The sequence below is a fragment of the Equus przewalskii genome, chromosome 30 (assembly GCF_037783145.1).
Source record: "Equus przewalskii isolate Varuska chromosome 30, EquPr2, whole genome shotgun sequence".
Taxonomy (NCBI): Eukaryota; Metazoa; Chordata; class Mammalia; order Perissodactyla; family Equidae; genus Equus; species Equus przewalskii.
Window position 1 is genome coordinate 13,197,813 of NC_091860.1, and position 19,642 is coordinate 13,217,454.

The window sequence follows — 19,642 nt, forward strand, 5'->3', positions numbered from 1 at the left end:
TGTATTGCTCAATAGTAGAGGTAATACCACATTTTGTTGATCCATTCTCTAACAGTTGGCCGTTTGGATTATTTCCACTAAATTTTGGCTGTTATGAATAATGCTGGTGTGATTATTTGCATAAAGTCTTTGTATGGATGTGTTCTTATTTCTCTTGATTAGAGTCCTACAAGTGGAACTGCCAGGTTATATGTTGTTTATGTTTAACTTTGTAAGAAACAGCCAAATTGTTTTTCAGAGTCACTTGTACCATTTTACACTCTTACCAATAACACATGAGGGTTCCGGTTTCTCCATATCCTCACCAACACTTGTTTTTCCCTTGTTGTTTTTGTGTTTTTCATTATAGCCATTCTAATAGTAGTGCTATGGCATCTCATTGTGGCGTTGACTTGCATTCCTCTAGGAAGTAAGGATATTGAGCATCTGTTCCCGTGCCTCTTAGCCATTCCTGTATCTTATTTGGCAAAATATTCAAGTCTCTTGTCACATTCTAATTTGGTTGTTTGTCTTCTAATTATTGAGTTGTAAGAGTTCTTTATATGATAATACAGGCTCAAGTTCTTCATCAGAATTATGATTTACAAATATGTTCTCCCAGTCTGTGGCTTGTCTCCAGTTTGTTAATGGTGTCTTATGAAATACAAAAGTTTTTATTTTTAATGAAGTCCAATTTATCAATTTTTTTCTTTTATAGATTATGCTTTTTAGTGTTGTATCTAGAAACTGCTTGCCTAACCCAAGGCCACAAAGATTTCTTCCTACATTTTCTTCTACAAGTTTTATAGTTTTAGATCTTACATTTAGGTCTGTGGTCCATTTTGATTTGATTTTTGTGTTTGGTGTGAGGTAAAGGGGAAGTTCTTTTTTTTTGCACATGGATATCCAGTTGACACCACTTGTGGATAGGCTGTCCTTTCTGCCATTGAATTATCTTGGTGCTTTTGTCAAAAAATCAATTGGCCGTAAATGTAGGAGTTTATATTCTCTCAATTCTATTGCCTTGATCAGATGCCTATCCTGGACAATACCACACTGTGCAGATTACTATAGCTATATAGTAAAATTTGAAATTGGCTAGTACAAGTATTCCAGCTTTGTTCTTTCATAAAATGATTTTGGCTGTCTAAGTCCTTTGCATTTCCGTATAAATTTTAGGATCAGTTTATCAGTTTCTACAAAAGACCTTTTTGATGGGGATTGCATTGAATCCATAGGTCAGTTTGGAGAGAATTGCCATCTTAACAATGTTGAGTGTTCAAGTCCATGAACACGGAATGTTTGTCCATTTCTTGACGGCTTTCATTTCTATCTGCAATGTTTGTTGTTTTCGGTGTACAAGTCTGGTACTTCTTTTGTTAAACTTATTCTTAGTGTCGTAATCTTTTTGAGGCTATTGTGAAGGAATTGTTTTCCTAATTACACTTTCAGATTGTTCATTGCTAATATTTAGAACTACAGTGGATTTTTGTATCTTAGTCTTGTATCCTGTGACCTTGCTAAATGTTAACAATTTAACAGTTCTATGGGTACAGAACTCATCATTAGATCTGGAATGAATTTTCAGGAGACTCTTATGGGTGGGAAATGTTAGATAATGTGCCTGCATTTATATAGTAAACAACTTAACATGCATTAACATAGAATTACTGTTTTCTCCTAAGCTTGTCATACTGTTAGAACCCAGACATCAGGTGGTCCCTGTTTGCCTTTCAGAGATCCAGGAGTACTTGTCTAAGACCATCAGTGACTCCACTGACTGGTAAAGTCTGAAAATCTTCCCAATATCCATGTTAATTTCCAAGGCTTATACTCTTCTTCCCTCAAATACCTGCATCCCATGTGTCCTCTTTGTACTGTGCTATATTGAGTTCCTCAAAAAGGACCCACTCATACAGAAGCGTTAATGAGCAGGGATGGTTCTAGGTTAAATGGAGCCTGAAGCTCACACAATGATCAGCATTCCTAGTAATTTTGTGCAGTAAATGGAACACCCTATAATAAGCAACTTAAAAATCCATATTAAACATTACTTCTATCCACTGCCCTTCTTGGTCATGCCATCTCCAGTTGCTTTTCTCTCTTATTCTTATCGTCTTTCTGGCTTTTTCCCTCCTCTCTCTTCCATTTTCCCCTCACTTTCTCTTTTCCAGATTAACCCTCAACCTGTGCTCCAAATTCTTTCATCTGTGCTGCAGAGTAGTTTGCTCCTTCCTCTGACATCTAGGTGGCAGGACTTAATGACACCAAGGCCCAGGAGGGCAGTGGGAGCATTCAGCTTCTACTTGAAACACCTGCCAGAACATCCCTTCAACAAAGACAGCTTTATTTCTCAGAGAAATTCTAGAACCATCTATTAATAATTTTGTCTGCCTGTATTCCCGTGTCAAAGGGCCTTGAGGGCTAATTTGAATGTTCTACCAAAGGAACAGCAACTACGTGCAGACCCTTGACAGAGGATGTTCTTCTTTTTGTCTGGCACAGTTGTCTTTTTCCACAGAAGACACAGCTTAAGGAGGAGCAAATAGAATAGTAGAGAGAAAGGAACAAGATAGCCACCTAGCCTGCCGGATTCTGTGAACCCGTGCACATCAACAGGATGCCAGTTAATCACTGACAGATCTCTCTGACACACATTGGGGAAACTGAAGTACGAAGGGCTTGAGTCTTTACTAAATTCACCCAGTTGGTGATTGGCAATAACTCAGGTAAAGTCCTACAGAATTGGCCTTCTTGAGAGGTGAGACCAAACTCCCAAACTGTCAATATGCAAGCCTGTTTTGTATTACTCTTTCCTTGCTTTAGCCAATATTGATTTAGAAGCAAAAGACTTTTTTAAAGCAATAAACAATGCTTATAAGCATATTCCTAATTAATTTGAAATCTATTGAACAAGTATGCAAGGAAATAACCAGATTGGAAGCCCCTTGGGGTGTATAGGACCAAATTTTATATATACACCACTGGTACAGTGATACACAAAGCCAATATTTAATAAACTTTTGGTAATTTAATTGAATTGAAAGATTAATAACGTCACATCTAGTGAATACAATTTTCGTTTTGCTAATATAATTTTCTGTTACTTTCATCAGTGTTTTTCACTAAAGGAATGAAACCTATTTTAGATATTTTGTTCATTTACTCCACCCTAACCCATAGGTCCAAGATTTGATCATAGAGCCCCTATTTTGTAAGAATGTAAGAATTTTAAAGGTAAATTTAGGTATAACTATATTAAGAAGGATTATAAAGTGTGTTTTGCTTAGAATCAGAACATGGTGAACCAAATTTTCCTACAATTCTACAATCCATGTAACTATTAATACACATGTGGATAGAGTGTTGCCCAAAGGCCCACCTAAGCCAGTAACCCACAGTATTATTTGTTCAGATACTGAGGAAGAAGAGAAGCCTCATCTCTGAGACCTATATAGGAATATGTCTTCTCCCAAGAGGTGGCTAGAAAAATGTCCTGAATATAGCTTGTCACAAACCTACATTAAGTCAGAGACCATATCTTCTGCAATTGCGTGGGATATAAAAACAGAATGAATATGTGAGAAAAATAACACTAAACATTCAAGACTAAACTGGCACCCATGTTATTGATGTCATCTAGATCTATAGGAGAGAGACAGATTTGTTGATGACCATATCATCTCCAATGTCATCTCAATTTGCAGATGACATGATATTATCATGATATTATATATAGAAAACCCTAAAGACTCCACCAAAAACTGTTAGAACTAATAAAGTATTTCAGTAAAGTTGCAGGATACAAAATTAATACACAAAAATCAGTTGTGTTTCTATACACCAACAACAAACTATCAGAAAAATAAATTAAGAAAACAGTTCTATTAACAATAGCATCAAAAAGAATAAAATACCAGGAATAAATTTAAGCAAGGAAATGAAATATCAGTACACTGAAAACTATAAGACATTGATGAAAGAAATTGAAAAGGACACAAATAAATGGAAAGACATTCCATGTTCATGGATTGGAAGAATTAATAATATTAAAATGCTCATACCACCCAAAGCAATCTACAGATTCATTATAATCCTTATCAAGATTCTACTGACATTTTTCGCAGAAATAGAAAAAGCAATCCTAAAACTTGTATGAAACTACAAAAGACCCTGAATAACCAAAGCAGTCTTGAGAAAGAAGAACAAAGCTAGCAACATCACACTTCTGATTTCAAACTGTATTACGAAGCTATAGTAATCAAAACAGTATGGTACCAGCATAAAAATAGACACATGGATCGTTGGAACAGAATGGAGAGGCCAGAAATAAACTCATGCATATATGGTCAACTAATTTTTGACAAAACCAAGAATATACAATAGAGAAAGGACAGTCTCTTCAATAAATGGCATTGGGGAAACTGGACAGACACATGCAAAAGAATGAAGCTGGACCCCTATCTTATACCATACACAAAAATCAACTCAGAATGGATTAAAGACTTGAATGTAAGATGTGAAACCATAAACCTCTTAGAAGAAAACATAGTGGATAAGCCCCTAAACGTCAGTCTTGGCAAGCATTTTTTTTTTATTTGACACCAAAAGCAAAAATAAACTAATGGGACTCCATCAAACTAAAAAGCTTCTGCACAGCAAAGGAATCTATCAACAAAATGAAAAGGAAACCTATGGAATGGGAGAAAATATTTGCAAGCCACATATCTAGTAAGGGATTTTTATCCAAAATATACTGAAACCACAGAAAGCAAAACCATAGATAAGAGGGAACTCTTGTATACTGTATTGAGAATTCTCTGTCAGTACGAGGAGCAACTAACCAGGTATTCTCAAACCAACTCATGGATAATAACTTCTCTGGGAGGAGCCCTCCTGGGGTCAGAACAAATATCAAACACTGACCTCAGAAACTATTCCTTCAAAGGAGACACAATTTGATTTATTTGTAGAGCAATTTATGCCTTGGGGCATTTTGTAAACCATTGAGCATCAGCCAGCACTTAGTGGAGTTTCACCCTGGGGGTGGTCAAAGAGAGGAAGAGAGTCCTACAGATAACAACTATCATCCCGAGATGACTGAGCATACACATACCTGCACCTCCCTGAGGGGCACCATCAGAGGCTCATGCTGTAAGGGGGCAGAGGGGCACAGACTTCACTAAAATAATCCAGCCACCCACTAGATAAAGAGACATGCAAATAAAAAATCACAAGCCTGATTTAGGAGGGGGTGGTGAGGGGAGACCAGTAACCAGAATTGCTGCAGTATATTATCTAAGTGTTCAGTTCTCGACAAAAATAATGAGCCATGGAAAGAAACAGGAAAAAAATGACCCATAAACTAGAAAAACAGAAGGTGACAGAAACTGCCTGTGAGAGTGACGAAATGTCATATTTAACAGAAAAAGACTTCAAACTATAAATATGTTCACAGAACTAAAAGAAAACATAATTAAAGAAACAAAGGAAGGGATGATAATAATGTTGCCTCATACAAAGATTATCAGTAAAGAGATGAAATTATAAAAAAAACTAAGTGGAAATTCTGGAGTTGTAAAATATAATACCTGAAATTGAAAAATTTCACTAGAGAGGCTCCACAGTAGATTTAAACTGGCAGAGGAAGGAATTAACAAACTTGGAGATAGGTCAAAAGAGAGTATTCAAGGTGAAAAACAGAGAAAAATGAATTAATAAAAGTGAACAGAGCCTCAGAGAAATAGGAGACACCATTAAGCACACCAATATATGCATAATGGGAGTACTAGAAGGAGAGAAGAGAAAGGAAGGAGAAGAAAAAGTATCCAAAGAACAATGGGTGGAAACTTCCAAAATTTAGTGAAAAACACCTGTATGTCAGGAAGCTCAGTGAATTCTGAGTAGGATAAACTCAGAGATCTAGAAAAGACACATCATGATTAAAATGCTGAAAGCCAAAAATGAAGAAATCTGGAAAGCAGCAAGAAAAAAATGACTTTTCCCTTACAAAGGAATGCACAATAAAATTAACAACTGACTTCTCAGCGGAACTCAGAGTGCTTAGAGGAAAACCTGCCAACCGAGAATCGTACATCTTAGCAAAGCTATTTTTCAAAAATGAATGCAAAATAAAAACTTCTCAAGATAAAAACTGAAGTTCTTCAGTCTGAAGGCAAGTAATGCCAGATAGTAATTTGAATCCACCTGAAAAAACAAAGAGAACAGTACAGGTAAATAGGTCATTACAAAAGAAAATATCAATGCATGTTATTCTCCTTCTCTTAACTGACTCAAAAAGCAATTGTAGGGGCCACCCCGTGGCCTAGTGGTTGAGTTCGCGCACTCTGCTTCAGCAGCCCAGGGTTTTCCCAGTTCAGATCCTGGGTGCAGACATGGCACCACTCATCAAGCCATGCTGAGGTGGCATCCCACACAGCACAACCGGAAGGACCTACAACTAGAATATGCAACTATGTACTGGGGACTTTGGGACAAAGAAGAAGGGGGAAGAAAAACGAGAAAAGAAGATTAGCCACAGATGTTAGCTCAGGTGCCAATCTTTAGAAAATAAAAAGCAATTGTATAAAATAATAGATATATAATGTTATAGTTGGATCTATAACATATAGAAAGATAATATATTTACCAATAACAGCACAAAGGAGGTGGGTGGGAGCAAAGCTGTGCTGGGTTAAATAAACTACTACAGATGGTAAAGTAATAATGATAACAATGTATTGTTGGGTTTGTAACATTAATAGATGCAATATGTATAATGATCATACCACAATATGGAGGGAAAGGGAATAATAAAGAATGTTTCTGTTTATCATTGAAATTAAGCTAGTATAAATCTGAAGCTGCCTCTTATAAGTTAAGATGTATATGGTAAACCCTAGAGCAACCTCAAAAAAAAGCTCAAAAAAGGGTACTAAAAGAAATCATTAAAGATATTAAAGTGCTACATTAGAAAATACTCACTTATGCAAAAGAAAGCAATAATGGAGGAATAGAGGAACAAAAAAAGATATAAGACATAAAAAAAATGACAGACATAAATCCAACTATTTCAATAATAACATTAAATGTAAATGGATTAAACAATCCAATCAAAAGATTGTCAGGATAAAAAATCATGACTCATCTGTATATAGTCTACAGGAGACGCACTTTAAATTCAAAGATAGAAATAAAATGAAAGTAAGAGGATAGGAAAAGATCTATCATGCAGACAGCAACCATAAGAAAGCTGGAGTGGCTATACTAATGTCAGACAAGATAGACTTTAAGGGGGCCAGCCCCGTGGCCAAGTGGTTAAGTTCACGTGCTCCATTTCAGTGGCCCAGGGTTTCCCTGGTTCGGATCCTGGGCACGGACCTAGGACCACTCATTAAGCTATGCTGAGGCGGCATCCCACATAGCAGAACTAGAAGGACCTACAACTAGAATGTACAACTATGTACTGCAGGGCTTTGGAGAAAAGAATTTTTAAAAAAAGATTGGCAGCAGATGTTAGCTGAGAGCCGATCTTAAAAAAAATAATTGACTTTAAAACAAAAAAGCTACGGGAGAGGAAGAGAGATATTTATTAAAAGGAAAATATAACAGTTATAAACATATGCACCTAATAACAGAACCATAATACATTAAGCAAAAACTGACATAAAAGAAAAGAGAAATAGACAATTCAACAATATTTGGAAATTTCACTACATGCACTTTGAGTGATGGATAGAACCTCTAGACAGAAGATCAACAAGGAAGGCTTGCGTGATATGATAAAACCAACTAGAGCTAACAGACGTCTCTAGAACACTTCATCCAACAACAAAATGTAAGTTCTTCTCAAGTACACATAAAACGTGCTCCAGAACAGACCATACGCTAGGCCAGTAAACAAACAAACGTCAGTAAATTTAAAAGGATAGAAATAATACAAAGTTTGTTCTCTGATCTCAAAGGAATGAAATTAGAAATCAGTAGCAGGAAAAAAATTGGGAAAATCAACAAATATGTCAAAGTTAGACTCCTGAATAACCAATAGAAATAAGATTGAAAAGGAAGAAGTAAACTAAACTGTCTCATTGTAGAAGATGTGATTTTATATATACAAAATCCTAAGGAATTTACTAAAAAACTATTGGAACCAATAAATAAGGTCAATAAGATTGCAGGATACACATCAATATACAAAAATCAGTTTTATTTTTATGTACCTGCAATGAACAACCTGAAAAAGAAATTAAGGAAATAATTTCATTCACAATAGCATCAAAAAGAATAAAATACTTAGGAATAAATTTAACAAAAGAAGTACAGGCTTTACGTCTGAAAACTACAAAATGCTGTTGAAAGAAATTAAAGATCAAAATAAATGGAAAGATAACCTCTCTCCGTGGATCAGAAGACTTAACATTGTCAAGATGGCAATATTCCCCTACGTGTAAGAGCTGAAACTATAAAACTCTTAAAAGAAGACAGAAGGGTAAATGTTCATGACTTAGATTTGGCAAAGGATTCTTGGATATGACGCCAAAAGCACAAGCAACCAAAAAAAATTAGATAAATTGCACCTCATCAAAATTAAAAACTTGTATGCTTGACAGGATACCATTAAGAAAGTGAAAAGACAAACCACAGAATGAGAAAATATTTGCAAATCATTTATCTGATTGAGGACTTGTATTCAGAATATATAAAGAACTCTTACAACTCAATAATAAAAAGAGAAATCACCCAAATAGAAAATGGACAAAGGATCTGAATAGGTATTTCTCCAAAGAACATATACAAATGGCCAATAAACACATGAAAAAATGCTCACTATGGGGCTGGCCCCGTGGCCGGGTGGTTAAGTTCGCACACTGCACTGCAGGCAACCCAGTGTTTCGTTGGTTCGAATCCTGGGCGCGGACATGGCACTGCTCATCAAACCATGCTGAGGCAGCATCCCACATGCCACAACTAGAAGGACCCACAATGAAGAATATACAACTATGTACCAGGAGGCTTTGGGGAGAAAAAAGGAAAAAAATAAAATCTTTAAAAAAAAAAATGCTCACTATCATTAGTCATTAGGGAAATGCAAATCAAAACCACAAGATAACATTTCACACCCACTAGTGTGGCTAGAATCAAGAAGTTGGATAGTAATTGTTAGCAAAGATGTGGAGAAGTCAGAAGCCTCAAGCACTGCTGATGTGAATGCAAACTGGTGCAGCCATACGGGAAGGCAGTCTGGCAGCTCCTCCAAAACTTAGAGTTACCATGTAACTCAGCAGTTCCACTCCTAGATATATACTCAAGATAAATGAAAACATGCCCACACAAAACTTAGACACAACTGTTTATAGCAACGTTATTCATACTAGCCAAAAGAAGGAACAACACAAATGTTTATCAACTGCTGAATGGATAAACAAAATGTGGTATATCCATACAATGGAATATTACTCGGAAATAAAAAGGAATGAAGTACTGATATGTATTACAACTTGGATGAACCTGGAAAACATTACCCTAAATGAAAGAAGCCAGCCACAAAAATCCATATATGATTCCATTCCTATGAAAGTCCAGAATAGGGAAATCTGTAGAGACAGAAAGTTGATCTGTGATTGCTTCTTGCTTTGTGGAGGATGGAGTGGGATGGAGTGGATGCAGGATGCTAGCTAAAGGATGGGGTTTCTTTCTGAAGTGATGAAAATGTTCTAAAGTTGGCCATCGTGATGGTTGCACATATCTGAATATACTAAAAAGCATTGAATTGTACACTGTAAGTGGATCAATTGTATGATATGAGAATTATATCTCAGTTAAGCTGTTTAAAAAATAAAAACAACAAGGGATATTTTTGTGTACTATTCTGGAATAATCTCCAAAATTTTTTATTAAATAACAAAACAAGATGCAAGAGGGAAACAAAGGAATTATTCTGTATCCTGTATGTGGTAGCAGTTACATGAATCTATAAATGTGTTAAAAATTCATAGAACTGTACAACAAAAGAGAAAAAGATAATTTTATTGCATGATAATGTATAAAAATAAAATCTTAAAAAATATAGTAGAAATTGAGAGAGAAGAAAGATTGTCATCAGAGTTGGTAGTCCTGGTGGTGGACATCAGGGAGGTCTTTAAGAAGAAACTCACACTTGAGTGTACCTTGAAGCCAGACAGATATTTAAGGAGAGACTTGATGAAGAAGGGGAAATCATTTCAGACAGTGTTATCGATGGACAAACATACAGGGCAGGGATCTCTGACTATCTGGGGGAGCATTAACTCTTTAGTTCTGCTGAAAGGAAGGATACATACAGGAAAGAGAATAGATCAGATTATGGGTTTCCTTGCATGTCAGGTTAAGAATTGAACGCTTTATTATATAGTCAATGATGAGCCATCAAACATATTTGATCAGGATGCTGTCTTGGGATAGTATTCTATAAGAACTATTAGTAAGTGAGTTGGAAACCAGTTAGTGGCTATTGTCATAGTTCAGTCACTCATACAGGTGGTGGAGATCTGAGAGCGAAGGGGACAGGTGGAGTTGATACCTTGAAGAATGTGGCAGCTGGTTGGGGAGGGAGAGAAAAGTCCAAAAATTGACTCTTAGGTTTTGAGCCCAGGAGACTGGGATGATAGTACTGTTAACAAAAGGAAGGAAAAGCAAAGATGTTGATGAGTTTACTTTGGATTTGTTTATTTTGGGAGCTAGGAGACCTCTAAATAGGAGATTTGGTGGCAGTTAGAGAGGGAAGCCACATAGTTTAGCAGAATTGGATTTGAAAGGCAGTGTATCATAGTGATTGAGAGCAAAGATTTTAGAGCCAGACTTGCCTGGGTTCAGCTATTCACTAGCCTTTTCATCGTGGACATGTTATTTATTCTCTCTGGGCCTCAGATTCATAAAATGGGGATAATAATTATATACACACCTAATATGACTGCTGTTGAGGAATATGTATACACACACACATTTTATTTAGAACAGTGCCTGGTGCATAGAAAGCTTATTGTTATGTAGATGAAGTCCTTTTCAGATCTGATGATCCATTGTTATAGGGTCAGTTTCTGTGAGATGGCATTCCAAGGTGGAGCTCAGGGCCAGAGATATGGGTTAATCATTTCTTTTCTAAGGTATTATTGAACAGATGGTATGAGATACGAAAAGAGAAAATGGAAAGAATGTATAAGTGGCAAGGACCGAATGTTGAGGACCGTTACATTAGGGAGCAAGGGGCAGGAGTATAGAGAAGAGGCCAGTGCAGGAAAATTCAGAGAAAGAGAAGGAAAACTGGGAGATACTGTCGTGAAGGCCAAGTGGAATAGAAAAGACAACTCAAGGGAAGATAGTCTTTTAGAGTAGAGACCACTTGAGTTCAGTTTGAAGGTTTACGGATGCATGTGACAGACAGGAAGAGGCTGAAGATGAAAATAAAGGAAATTAATTAATGGAGCATAGTTCTGAGAGGATTCATGGGGAAGGAAGATAATTTCCCTTTTTGAACTGGGCTAAAAGATGAGAAGGATATGTGGTCATGCAGTCAAAAGTTTGAGTTGGGATTTTGGGGGAAAGTTGGAAGTCAAGGGAGCTCACATTGGATAACTTCACTTTTTTTCCCGTAAAATAAGAAGCAAGGTCATCTGGAGAGAAAGAGGAAGATAGGGGATAAAATTGAAGAGTGTTTCTAAGCAGCTTTAGATATTTTCTCTGGTTCTGCCCTTTGTATGAATGGAAAACAAATGAACCATGTCAATTATAATAGGTAATATTTACTGAGCCTTTAATGTCTGCTAGGTATCATGTTAAGAGCTTATTTCAAACGTAAAACATCCCTAACAGGCGAATGGTATTAGCAGCATTATCCACATATTATAGAGGGTAATGCATGAGACAAAGAAAGGATTCAAACTGCTCAACGTTACCCAGCTAATAAGAGGTAAAACCAAGACTGAATGCTGGGTCTGCCTAACTCCGAGTTCTTAACAATCGTGCTTTCTGAGGTTTTACTTTCAGATTTCATTAAAGCAGTAAGATATTGGTTCAAGAATATACATGGATTAATGGGATAGAATACAGAGTATGGAGAAATAGCCCATGTATACGATGGAATGTAATTTTAATAAAGTTAACGTTTTAACTAAATGGAGAATGGATGGCTTGTTTGATACATGCACTGGGGCAATTAACTATCCACTTTTACATTTTTAATTAATTTTGATCCCATATTTTAAAATATATATAATAGAAATCAGAAGAGTGGTTGTCTATGGCAGGGTAGAGAGTGACTTGGGAACTTCCTGGGGTAACAGAAGTGTTCTATAATTTGACCAGAATGTTGGTTACGGGGGTCTTTTCTGACTTGTGTGGAAGTGTCTCCTGGTTCTTGGGGCTGGCTACCCTCCTCCACCAAGACCTTCTTCCTGTAGTGTCAGTCATATGCTCTCAGCGTTTCTTTCTAGGATACAAAGAAAAGAAAGACTTTTATATTATAACATCACTGGCTTAGGAGTAGATTACCCCACTGTTTATAATATTCATTGGTACAATATTCTCCAGTGAAAAGATATTCTCCATCAGGAAATTTTAACTAAAAAAATATGACCTGTTTGTATAATAATTGTGGAAGTAGTGTATTTTACGAGGCAGCCTAGTGTGATGGAACTGTCGTCGAACTGGAAGGAATCAGGTGCTCTGAGTTCTTGTTCCGATTCTGCCACTGATGAGATGGCGATTTTGGAGCAAGTCATTTCCTCTCCCTGGGCTTCAACTCCCTCGTTGGTTAATAAAATGGATTGGACTAATGACTGAAGGTCCTTCCAGGTGTAAGATTCAGTAAACCCTGTTCGTTCCCAGAGACCTTATGTGGAATATCCCAGATATTTCACTAGCTATCTGGAAAGTAAGATTTTCTTTGCTTTTATATTTTGAAACAGGTGACAACCAAAGCCAAGCAACTGAAGGACTCAGTTACCTGCTCCCCAGGTGAGTCAGCACCCACTCCATCCCATTAATCTAAGCGGTTTCTTCAGAATAACCCCGTTTATAATGACATGTTTAATTATCATGGTGTAGTATTGCCCAGTGAATTTCTAGTGGTCATTTCCCTAAAAGAGGTCGAAATACAGGCACCAACCAGCCAGTCCAGCCCTGCACAGACAGTGGGTGCTAAGATGTATTTAGTCAGTTTACAGAACTATGAAAACCTGGCTCTTCTCTAGTAATGGGGGCAGGGTCTCACAGAGGGGACGGCCAGTCTGCTCACACACAGCGCCCTGTGCGCAGTTTCCCACCCCACCATCACACACACACAGAGCTGTCCTTCCCAACAGACAACGAGCGGCTTCCCCAAGAATCTGCGTTCCCCGAAATCTGTTTCCTCCAATCCTGACTGGGATTGTGTTAGTCTCCCTGCTCTTTGCTTGGAACCAGGAAGGAAGTGCCTCCTAAACCTTCCGCGTTAGCTTCACTGCAGGTCCCAGGGAGAGCAGTGCAGGGGAGCCAGCCGGGAATCAGTAACCCCGAGATCTCAGAAGTCACCCCCGGAAGGCTTCAGCTTGGGGCTCTGTAGGCTGCAGGAAAGAGGGCATTTCCAGCTGCTTTTCTCCCAATAAGTCTATGTGTCTGGGCACGGAGGCAGAAATAGTAATGAAATGTTGTGTGAGAGAAGCATACCTCCAGAACATTCTCCAAAAACGTTCTCTTGCAAAGCCAGTGTGGTGTGAAGTCATGAGCAGACATGATCTTACTAGAGCCTTGTGGGGGTGAGGGGACAGAGTGTGGAGAGGACAGGAAACATGTGGTTGAACATTGAAGGGTATCTGGGAGATGACACCTACAACAGGGAGACTGAGTTGTTCGCCCATTACTGTCACATGAGGCGTCACAGTGGCACCGGAAGCAGCTTTGAGCTGAGAGCAGATGCCCCAGTGTCGGTGGCTCAGCTGCAGGTGGTGAGCAGAGCATAAGGTTTGGCCGATTGATTCAAGTCACACCGATGCCATTAACCACAAGTATGGACCGTGAAGAGCATTCTTCCTTCTAGGGAGGGAAGCAGCAGGTATTCCTTCTCAAAGGCACTTTTGTGTTCTTTGACCACAGCCCGGTTCCCTATATGCCCACTCTTCCTCAGCGGGGTGGGCGGGCGGACTTGGAATCAGTCAGAACTGGGTTCAAGCCCCAGCTCTGCTGCCTTCTGAGACTGATTTTCCTCACCTATAAAGTTAGGATAGTGAGACCTGACTTTCTAGAATGGGTGAAGATTAAATAAAATCGTAGATAGAAAATGCCGACACACTGTCTGCTTGACCCTGAGTCGACTGGCCCTTTCGTGTGTGATGGCGCTTTCTTGCAGGCATGGTTAGACTCTCGGAGCTCAAGTCAACAGCTCAGAGCTGCAGGCCCGTCAAGACCACCGCGGCCTTGCCAGATGACATCATCACCCAGCGAGAAGATGCCGAGCAGGCCGTGGAGGAGGAGGAGCAGGAGGAGGAGCAGGGGGAGGAGGACGAGCAGGAGGCCGCGGTCCAGGAGAGCCGGCCGCGGCGGCGGAGGCCAGCCAGGCTGCCGGAGGCGACGGCCAGGGCCGAGCCCGAGGAGAGGGTGAGAGGGAGGAGGCAGAAGGACTTTGACGCGGCGGAGCACAATGAGTCCAGCGACGAGGAGAGCCAGAAAAGAGAGAGAACGCGTGCCGCAGAGGAGCCGTGGACTCAGAATCAACAGAAACTTCTGGAATTAGCATTACAGCAATACCCAAAGGGATCCTCCGACCGCTGGGACAAAATAGCCAAATGTGTGCCATCTAAGAGCAAGGTGGGTGAAGGGGGAGAGGCTGCCCGCTGGTCTCGAAATCCACTGAGGGCCGCGGCCGGTCGTGTCTCATTTCTCCTCCGTGTCATTCGTGTCCTTCTGTCCACAGCTGTGTCTGTGATCTCCTCTTTACCGACTGTCTCCCAGTTTTCTCCCGGCAGGCTGTGAAGCCGGGCACTGCACTGATCAGGGTGAAGGAGGCCGAGGTTCTGAGTTTAGCTGTTACACAGACGGGCCCGTTGTTCTTTCTCAGAGAACATCACGCATAGAACATAAACTTCACCCGCAGCAACCCTGCTGGCCTTCTGGAGCGTTCGCCCTCCAGGTGGCAGTTTGAGAGAAGCACCCGCATCCCCGTGAGGGCGGCGGGGCCACGCCAGGTCAGCAGGCTCCCCACCACAGTGGCAGCTCTCTTTCACCCGCAGGAGGAGAAAGCGGCTCAAAATTATAAGCACCACTAGCTTTCGAACGAGCCTCAACCATGGGGGCTGGTGTGGGAGACGCTGTCACCGTGCCCGTCGGCCTGGCCGTGTCAGTCCCCCTGGACTCAGCGGCAGCACCCAGGGGACTGGAGCCTCTGGAGCTGTCTCTGGTGTCTGCGTGTGGGGTCAGAGCGAGCCCGATGATTAGGATTCAGCTTACCCTCTGTGGCCCAGACTGTTTATACTTAACTTTCTCGTTAAGTTTCCTCTTTACAGCTTAGTGTCTGTTAAACTCGTCTAAGATAGCTCTCTAATAAAGCTCAGGTGGGCGGGAAGATGGGGTGTCCCTGTGGAAAGCCAGCCCCCCGCCCTGGTCCTAGCCTTCCGCTCTGCTGGTTCGCAGCCTTGGAGCCTCACAGTGTGATGCTTCCTGACCCACGGTCTCCACAGTCGGGTGGCTGCGCTCCGAGCGTGAGGCACCAGGAGCACCGGGACATCCAGAGACCCAGCCTGTCCTGCCCGCCACTCAGAAGCCTGTGGGCACATTGATGCTCATTTACGTTCTTGTTTTTTTTTAATTGAAATGCTATGTTGGAAAATCTAGCTCATGGCCATGAATGTCCCCATGTGTACAGGTCTAGTTATCTATCACCTACTTTAAAATAATGAAGTTGAGAATTCCCGGGGAGAAAAATAAACCATTAGCCGTTGATCTATTTGAGAAACACAGATTCTCCCAGCCTCTCCCCCTGGTTTGCCAGAAGTAATTATTTTCCCTGAATTTCTCTTGCATCTGTCAAGATGCAGGCATTTACATGTGTGATGAATTGACATTGGCTTCAAATGAAGGAGCTGGAACTGTGGATTCCTAAGGAGAGAACACGCAGGAACTCATGACCCTGGGGCTTGGAAACCTTCCCGTTTCAACCAGAAATGAGGAGCACTTTGATTGTCCTGCAGGTGTTCCCTTTAAGCCTTGATGTTAGAACCAGGTCCAGGAGGGTGCCTGCTGGCTCGCCTGCTAGAGAGTGACTCCCTGGAAGGGGCCCGTGAGCTGCTGGGAACTCTGGGCCTGGAGGAGGAGCCTTTGCCTGAGGTGCAGGCTGGGCTGGACTCACTGGCAGGCCTGCTGCTCAGAGCTCAGGGCCCATGCTGTCCTTTCTGTGAGGGGAGGCTGGACATTGGCTGCTCTGGGCTAGGCTGCACCAATGGGCAGCATAGCTATTCAGACAGGCTGATGTTGGAGCCGGCCCTGGCATAGTGGTTAAGTTCAGTGTATTCTGCTTTGGCAGTCTGGGTTCGGCTCCTAGGCACGTACCTACACCATTCGTCAGCCGTGCTGTGGCGGTGACCCACATACGAAATAGAGGAAGATTGGCACGGATGTTAGCCCAGGGCTAATCTTCTTCACAAAAAGAAAAAACCAAAAGGCTGATATTTGAAAGACCCTAGGCAAGTAGTCTTTGGGGATTCAGAAAAGGCAGTTCCTAGAGGAATCTCTCTTAACACCGCTAAGCTGGACTCCTAGGGCGAGAGTGAACATCCATTCTCTGTCCCGGGCAGCTGACAGAGTTGTCTGCTCAGGAGCGGAAGTCAGTTTGCGCTGGGCCTTAAGTTGGTGAAGCCACTCACATGCCATTGGGGCTGGTATTTTTTGGAGAGAAACAGAAGTGGATTCTGGAAAATACCTTGTGATAAACATGGGAGTGATGAGGCCCCTCCCCAGCACACCTCCTCTCTGCTGGGGTAATGAGTCACACCCCAAGGGGTGACAGCTCCAGGCGGCCAGGGTCTGAAGCTGGTAGTTCTGTAGCCTGACGACAGGCTGGAAGCTTTAGGTGGGGCTGGGCCGAGCAGGGGAAGAGTTCCAGCACACTCGCTGCCGGGGTCCTATGGGGCTGAACGAACGTGGGACCACAGGAGGTCCCGGCAGCCCCTTGGAGAAATGCAGACCCCAATGAGAATAATAGCCCGGGTGCCTGGCCTCAAGCTTTTTAGTTTCTCTGAAGTGATGTGTTGTGATGAAATAGTGAAATGTTAAAAATGATAGTTGTAGTGAGCAAGGTGAAAGTCGTAATCATAATAATGATCGCAGGCCTCCCAAACAGCTGTCCTGGGCCGCTCCCCCGGCGCCTGGCACTGTCCCTCAGGCCAGGCTGGCCTTTTAGCCAGCCTTCTCCTTGCACCTGTCTGCCTGCGACCAGCGGGCCTCACCTAGGAAACTCTAGGCGGGTTCTGTGCAGAGTGAGTGGCCATTAGCACCGGGCCCAGCCCACAAGCGCTCCGGGCAGGCGGCCTGCAGGCCACGGGGCCCATGGGAATAACCGTCTCTCTCTCTCTCTCTCTCTTCCTACAGGAAGACTGTATCGCTAGATACAAGTTGCTGGTTGAACTGGTCCAAAAGAAGAAAGAAGCTAAAAGCTGAATATTCCGGAAGGTGATGTCCACCTTCATTTTCCAAAATGATTATTTGAAAAATCTTACGCAGAAATTTGCATTTTGTACCTCAGTATTTCTATACGTTATGTGCCTTAGTAAAGAAATAAAAAAAATTAAAAATTAATGTTGTGCCATGTTGTTTAAACAAATACTGCATTATAAGAGAAAAAATGATTAGGGTATTTTGCAGATTATTTTCTCTCTCATCCCTGTGAAGTGTGCTTTCCTGGGGCACACAGAATAGTGCTTTCCAACCATCATAGAGGATTTTGGAGGAACTTATGAGTGAACCAATATTGAAGCATTAGCGTGTTTTAATATTTAGAACTTATGTGTTTCTTTGACCAAAGAACACACTGGTTAGTGAGATTACTGCCAGCGGGACGCAGCTGCCTGGGGAGAAGAACCCAGTGTTGAGCCCGCTGGCTGGGCACAGCGTGAGGTTACCTCACTTATATGTGTCTAGAGAAAAACAAGTGAACAAGGACATAGAGTGATAAAGCTAACTTTGGGTTGTTTTGTAGAAATACAGCCCCAACTGATAGAATTTCCAGAGAACGTGCAGGAAAGGTTTTTCGGAACTGATGAAAGTGAGTCCTAATTTTCAATACCTGAGTTCAAATCGCCGTTTGTACTGCCGATTTCAATTGAACTGTCACCATCAGCCGAGTGTTCCTTTTTACTGTCAGTTGCTCAGGGCTTGGAAATAGTTGCCCACGTGCACATTGCCTAACCTCGAACTCCGTGAAGCTCCCCAGAACACATTTAGGGAAGTGATCTGATAAAATGTCTATGGAGACGTCGTTTTTCTCTGAGGATTGAAATGAGGGTAGAGTTTCCTGGAGAAAAGTTTGAGTGTCTGTGGCCACCAGTGGCTCTGTGACCCTTCACAGGAGAGGACGCGGCACCAGGGGAGCTCCGAACCCCAGTCCCTGGCACAGCTCCCTGAGGGGCACTCGGCACCTCCAAGACCTGGAAAAGAGCAGTTGAAAGCCAGCAGATTACCAGCTAGCTGGTCAGTGGTCATTTGGTTTCCGTGAACTGAGTCATCAGGTGGCAGCTCCTTCGGCCTCATCCCATTAGGAAGGGGAGGCAGCTGGGGAAGGAAGAGCCCGTTGCCTGGGTTGGGGGTTGGGCTGGTCGAGGGGACAGGAGGGGTTGGGGTCAGGCTATGTGGTCTTCCTCTTGTCCCGGCCATGCTCGCTGCCCTCTTTCTAACAGACCAGAGCTGAGCAGGTCGCAGGGCGGACCAGGGCCAACAGCTTCTCCCCCAGAACTTTCTCTGGAGCCGGTGGGGCTGTGAGGTGGTTACTGTGTATTCGCATCTGCCTCCCCCTTCACACAGGAGAGTCGCCGAGAATAAAACGGGCCTGGAGGGAAACAAAGGAGAGAAAAGGATTGTCCTGGCTGCATTCCGGCCCTGGGTCCCTCTCGAGTCTAGCTGCAGGCCTGTTTCTCTCGGCTCTGTTGTCCAGCATGTGACATTCTGTGAGCATCCTTCCATGTGCCGGCGAGTCACTTCCCGCCCTCTATTGGGCAACGCTCCGCTGCTATTCACAGGGTCTTCAGGGCCGATTTTTTCGGAAGTGGGTGGCCAGGTCCTTCCTAGTTAGTCTGGAAGCTCCGCTGAAACCTGTGCACCATGGAGGACCCAGCTGATATTTGAAATATTGGTGGCAGAGCTTTCAGCGTCACAGCAAGATGCAGCCGCCGCAGTGTGACACCCGACAGACGGGCAGTGTGGTTCCCTGAGCAGGACACAAACCCAGGAGGGGACGGTGAGTCTTAACCACTAGACCACCAGGGCTGCTTCCACTAAGTCACCCTTTGTACTTAACGGTGCTTTGAATGGGGTTCTGTCACTCACACCCCCAAATCCCATTACAAGTTTTCTGGGCTTGCAGGGTGGGGAGAGCCCCACAGGGGGTCCAAGATGCCTCACGGAGCACAGTCCAGGATGAACTCCCCTGATTTGCCTGTCAACTTCC

At 42.2% G+C, this 19,642-nt stretch overlaps 1 protein-coding gene across 1 annotated transcript in view; it reads left to right on the forward strand.

Annotated features, from left to right (window-relative positions):
• DNAJC1 (DnaJ heat shock protein family (Hsp40) member C1) overlaps positions 1 to 17,778 on the forward strand; it is a 188,701-nt gene extending 170,923 nt beyond the window's left edge. The window contains exons 10-12 of the mRNA XM_008510636.2: positions 12,921 to 12,969; positions 14,339 to 14,796; positions 17,572 to 17,778. Of these exons, the coding sequence (XP_008508858.2) occupies positions 12,921 to 12,969; positions 14,339 to 14,796; positions 17,572 to 17,640 (576 nt within the window). The 3' untranslated portion in view covers positions 17,641 to 17,778. The remainder of the gene's footprint in view (positions 1 to 12,920; positions 12,970 to 14,338; positions 14,797 to 17,571) is intronic.
• Positions 17,779 to 19,642: the final 1,864 nt, after the last annotated feature.